This window comes from Phalangium opilio, unplaced genomic scaffold (assembly GCF_054372755.1).
Source record: "Phalangium opilio isolate 3A_F unplaced genomic scaffold, DU_Popi_V2 ptg000098l_1, whole genome shotgun sequence".
Classification (NCBI taxonomy): domain Eukaryota; kingdom Metazoa; phylum Arthropoda; class Arachnida; order Opiliones; family Phalangiidae; genus Phalangium; species Phalangium opilio.
Window position 1 is genome coordinate 2,111,166 of NW_028324201.1, and position 6,204 is coordinate 2,117,369.

The 6,204-nt window shown below is 38.9% G+C and overlaps 1 protein-coding gene across 1 annotated transcript; it reads left to right on the plus strand.

Moving 5' to 3' along the window:
* Nucleotides 1-3,721: 3,721 nt before the first annotated feature.
* LOC149633730 (uncharacterized) lies at nt 3,722-5,065 on the plus strand. Its single transcript, XM_089851023.1, has 3 exons — nt 3,722-3,733; nt 3,806-4,190; nt 4,257-5,065. Exons 1-3 carry the CDS (start codon nt 3,722-3,724, stop codon nt 5,063-5,065), a joined length of 1,206 nt encoding a protein of 401 aa, XP_089707149.1.
* Nucleotides 5,066-6,204: the final 1,139 nt, after the last annotated feature.

A 6,204-nucleotide genomic window follows, 5' to 3' on the forward strand; every position in this document is an offset into this window, starting at 1 on the left:
AGTCGCTTCTGCCATCCGAAAGCACAAAGAAAGCTTGATGGTTGTGGGTCAAACAACCAGACCTGGGCCGGAAGACCAAGCCGCGCAGTGGCTCGGATGTAACTTCCTTCGGGAGGTAAAGGGTCAAGGAAGAATTTTATAGGACATGGCCCGTACAACCCGACAAGCCCTGCCACCGCATAAGGTTCTGCGTACCCTGCACCAACTGGAGCACGTTCTCTTCAGTACGGCTCTAACTGGAATCCTGACTTCGATGTCCTTCTCAAACTTAACAATTTCACGACATCAACGTGGCTCTCTTCAACGCTGGATACATTTTGGACCCAAGAAGCGGCAAAAAACAACCAAGCCACGTCGAAACGCTAAAGATCTTCGAGAACCGATGGAGGGCTTCACTTAAAAGGTTGTCTTCTAACAATCCTCGATTACCCTGCCTGTCTTTCATCAAAATTCATCCGGCATCGTTTATCTTAAGCCACTTGACGTCAGTCATCAGAATGCATGAAGAAAGCTAGTGGCGCTAATTACGATTTAAAGAGCGGCTTTCAGTTAAGATTTCGACTAAAATATCAAGTTTTGAAAATCAAAATGTCACTTTGAACAAGATGTTTTTTTTACACTAGAGATAAGAACAATAAAATCTTTATTTGTATATTTGTCTTTGTTTCTCAGACATATTTAAAGGTTCTATGATGGGAAATTCAAACAGAAATCTGGCAAAATAACACAAGTCTGGGTTGGTTTAGACTTGTTCGGGGGCATAGCATGGTGGAAGGCAGGAATACCCATAGCACGGTGGAAGGTAGGGAATATCAGGTAAGATTTCTCCATAAAATAACACAATCTAGGGTTGGTAGTTCATCGATCTAGGGTTGAAAAATAACACGCCCGAGCTCGGGTCAGTCCGGACTTGTCTGGGAAGTTTGGTTTGAGTTGGGTAGTGGCGGCCATCTTGGGGTGGCGGCCATCTTGGATCCATGCGTATTTGTATAGCTATCACTACTAAAACTTACTTCACGCCTCATAAAGTACCCAGAGTTGACAAAAATTAGAAACATTTTAAAAACTACTCCTAATTGCTGATAGAATCCGCTCTCGGGACCATGCCCCATAGGATTAACATTAGGAAAAATTTTTAGCTCGTCTTTTTTTGTCCCGGCTTCATATTTTTTTCAGGTTTTTTTTTCATACGCTTGTTAACATAGAGGGCGATCAAACTTGGCTGGCCTCATTGGCGAGCTTAGCGAGTATCTAAGTTGGCCATGTTTCGGAGAATGTCCATGTTTTGTCTGAACGACCTTCTTTTAGTCGTAAGTTTAGCCTTTTCAATTTCATTTAAAGAGCCATCTTTATCACTAACAGCTATCGAAGAGTCGCTATCACTTGCAGAGTTTTTTCTGATTAAACAATCCCTTTAAAACATTTCAAAGGAAATTAAATTACAGTTAATCAATAATACCAGAAGTAAAATAACGCTTAAGAAAAGAATAAAGCCCTTCGCCTAATCTGTCTGAGGTGTGAAAAAATCGAAGCTCTCCGATCGCAAGCCACCTATCAACAGATCCACTACGTTTTTAGGGTTGCCGCCTGGCGAGAAAAATCAAAAACAAGTACTGAGTACAAGCGCCTAGAAATCCCACAATATTCTCTCACCCCTTTAACGTAAATCTCTACACATCAGAAGGTCCCTATTCAAACTATTATAGAAAATCACTTCGTATGGGTTTTTTTGCTTCGGATAATACACTGAAATAAACATTAAAAACAGCCTAAAACAAGGTAATGTTACCTGAGTGTAGGGATTTTGCTTTCGTTTTGCTTTCTTCCTGAGAACGCTCTTCATATTTTGTCCAAATGGTCTTTTAGTCCTACGTTTAGCCTTCTTTTTTTCAACCTCTGGTGTTCGTAAATATTTTGGGTTGGGAACCCTCACTCTTCTGACACATTGACTAAATTCTTCGCTAGTTGCTATGTTAATAGAAAATAGTTTTAAAGCTGGCTTAATGTTGAAACAATGAAGAGAATAAACTTACTGGCCAACTTCAAAATACTTATTGATTCTCCTTTGTTATCATCAGATACAAGGCTATATTTAATAGTGGGCTGGTTATTGGTTTGAAATTACTGATCATCGTTAACGGAACGACTTCAATTTGGCCACGTTTCAATAATTTTACTAAAGCGAACCTAGGAACTATTTCACTATCAATGGGTAATCCCTTCTGGTTGGTAGGAGTACCCATCTTTACAGCCTCAAGGCTTGAACTTCTAATTTTATTCAATAGCTTTTTCTTCATTCCTAAAAAAGAATTTGAAGTAATTATTAACAATAAAACAGCCTTAAAATTCCAACTAATTCACTTACTTTTGCTAAGGACGAAAACACGGTTCGTGTATCTATCTCGATCTCTCTGCTGATCAGGAAAGAATGAGACTGAGAAAGCATAAAATGGCGACGTCAAGTTCATGCCTCACAAAAACGGTAAAAACCCGTCCGTAACGAAATTTCGCATTGGCTCCCAGCCTCACGTGACGGCTAAGTTCACGGTTGGACCTAACAAGACACTGTGAAATGTCCACTAACGATATAAAACATTAGAGGGATCACTACAAATTTAACCGATATTGAGTTTTGAAAGACCGCAACCAATTAGTTAATGTCTTAAATCGATTCTCTCTACCCTATAACATTTTTGAGATCAATTATAAAATTTGCTTATGTCCGTTTCTGTCGTTCTATGGTCTAGCATTCTTCCAAACCAAGGAGGATGATAACAAGGAGGGTCAACTGATTAAACACAGTATTTATTTATTTATTTATTTGGACTAGTAACGTACAAGCAAGCCTTAGGCTTTTGTGGTACGGACGGAATGGTTTTGATTTTGACATGAGAATGGTAAACACATATTAAGAATTAAATGAACAAAATGCATATAGATAACTAATTAAAGATTAGGTTTTTGGTAAAGTGTCCGGTAGCACTGCTGTAGATGCAAGGGAGGTCTTGGCAATTCATCGGCACGGTGAACTTTGATCATCTCCTCCGTCGGCTGTACCAGGAGACAAAGCTTGGACCTAGGAGATGATGTAAGTTGGCCGTGGTATCGGATCCCGAGGGGGACAGCTGACCAATATAGCTTTAACAAAAATAAATGTGGCGGTTGAGTATATCTTTGAAAATGGACGTCTCTGCTGTAGAATTCGAAAATGATTGCAATTTACATAAGAAAAGGAGATATAAATTGTATATGGAACCAGGGGAGCCACATAACACTCTTAGAACTACAGCCTATAACAAAAAGATGAGAGTGAATAAGGTCTGTAAAATGGTAATGTTCTTCTTCATTTGATGAATGGTTTAATTTGATCTGAAGTATTTATCTATTCCTCAATTAATAGGTAAATGCATTCTGTAGAGAGGAAGGTTGTTCAAATTCAATCGAGCAGGTTCAGGAAAATATAGAATTTGAAATGCAGTTGGAACAAGCAGCTTACACATCAACAGATGAACCACAAGGCATTGAGAATGTGACGAATATTCCAAACCAGAATAATGGATCAAAGAGTGATGAACCTGGCAATAACTTTGAAGATAATAGTCAATCCGAAAGAGAGAGTTTATCAGGGGATATGTTTCGTTATGAAAATGATGCGTCAGATGAAGAAGAACCCAGGGAAGTGGAGCAAAGCTGACGAGATAGTGATGTAGAGTCACAAACCATGCATGACGCTGTAACTAAATTTAATATTTGATTTATTTTAATAATGAATAACAGGTTTGATAATAATTTGATGTATTGACAGGTTGACGAGTCTTTATTTATGGTTGACGGTTGTATAGATCACAAGCTAAAAGTTGGAAAGTCAGTAACCCGAAGGGAAGCAATTGTGCTAATACAAGCGTATGCTCTCAGACATAGGTTGACTGAGTTAGCAGTGGATGATATTTTACATCTAATAAATACCTTGTTTGGTTCTGATGCTGTTCCTTCGTCGAATTACCGTTTTAAGAAATACTTTGAGAACACTAAGACTGAAAAACATTATTTATGCAAGAAGGAATGTTCCGAAATACTGGATGACGACCTAAAGTGCCCAAATTGCTTCAAACCTTACGAAGAAAATAATGTTCCTGCCACTTTTTTCACTTTACAACTTCGTCCGCAAATTGAAGGCCTTCTCAACAATGGTGAATTTTCTGAGAAAAATTATTATAGGTTCAATAGAGTTAAAAAAGGTAGCATTAATGCCATAGAAGACATTTATGATGGTGAAATATACAAAAGTCTTACAAAGGAAGGAAAACACCTCAGCAATCGAAATAATTTGTCGCTGACATTCTTTACAGATGGTGCTTCTGTTTTCAAGTCTAGTAGACTGTGTATCTGGCCTATATTTGTAATGATAAATGAGCTACCACCAAGAGATGGGGTTAATAATGTAATGCTTGTTGGTTTATGGTGTGGTCGAGGCGACCCAAAAATGGAGGTATTTCTGGAACCGTTTGTAGAAGAGTTAAGAAAATTATATAATGTTGGATTAATGTGGAAAAGAAATGGGATATATGTTAATAGTAAAGTTATTGCAATATGTAGTTGTCCCGATTCTGTAGCCAGGCCATTATTACAAAACTCAACCGAATTCAATGGCTATTTTGGATGCAGTTGGTGTTTACACCCAGGTCACCGAATAAGGACTCCCAAAAATTCTAAACAGAAACAAAAATTTATTGTAAGGTATACCGAAACTGAAAAAAACTACAAAAACCGATCTGAACAGTCGACTCTCAAAAACATGGAGCTTGCTTTAGATAAAGAACAGAAAGTAAAAGGCATTAAAGGTCCCTCTATTTTAATAAAATTACCATTGTTTAACATTGTCGATGGGTTAGTGCCTGACTATATGCATGTTGTATTGCTAGGCGTTACCAAAACAACTACCGAAAGATTTTTATCTACATTTGGCCAGGATTATTATATTAGTAGTAAGGACTATACAAATATGCAAGGATCGAAGATGGCCGCCACCCCAAAAATATGCAAGGATCCAAGATGGCCGCCATGACATCATCCACCCCAGATATGTTGACACCCTATATAAAAAATCTTACCTTATCCAGCCTTCCAACAGGCAATTAAGGGGGGAATGACCCATTTTTAATGCCCTCGGACAGTTATCATGCCTGGTATTCCCTTTGTACTAATAATAAGCGAGTCTATATAATAAAAACCTAGGAGCGGGCGCCCACGCGGTTTTCAATCAGCCACGTAAATGTTCCAAGGTCGTCTTCCGGCGTGCTAGCTTCAACCTTGGCGGCTATGACGTCATTTCCCCAGACGTAAACTAAAACTAGGTTATTGGCGCCAAGTTTAAAAACTTACCTCGAGCCCTAAGATTGTCAATGATTCGATGGCTTCGCCAGGATTCGAACTCGTCACCATTTGGTTACCGCAGTAGTAAACCGGGCCTTTACCCAACGAGCCATGGTCCATTTAAGCAATCATAACAAGCCTGGACCAGCCTGGGTTCGTTGCTGTATAGGGGGTCGTTCACGAACAACCCTAAACAAGTTGGATCCCTGCCTTCCAGCGCGGTATTATGCCACCTTTCACTATAAATGGGCGTTACCCATTTTAGGGGTCGTATAAACCCAAACAAGTTCAATCCCTGCCTTCCAGTGTGCTATTGTGCGCCCTTGACTCTACTCTTAATTGCCGTCATCCACTTAATAGGTTAAAACAAGTCAAAACAAGCCAGGGCCAGCCGAGGCTCGCCCGTCTTCAGAATGTTGCTTTTTAAATTTTCCCGCTAATTTTGATTGTGTTACGTATTCGCCGCTAGAAACCAGTGTTCGTTGAAGGGGTTTCTTTCCCCGTGACGGGGAAAAAACCTTCTTCGAGTTAAGTTACACCCGCCCTCCTAAAATGTAGAAAGTTAAATAAATCATAAAAATTTAAAAAATATATATTTTTAGTCCTAAGTTGTAATAATTTAAGTAAAAAATAAATACAAAAACTTTATTACAAAATAATAAAATTTGTGAAGCGTTAATAATAGCCCAGAGGAGGTGGGTTCAAATTCTGGCAAAGCCATTGAAACATCAACAACCCTTTAATGTATAAAATAGCTTTGGGGCTAACAAATACCTAGCCGTAACTTCCAGAGTGCTATTCCCCCTTTGGCCATGCCAATAATGAAAAGTA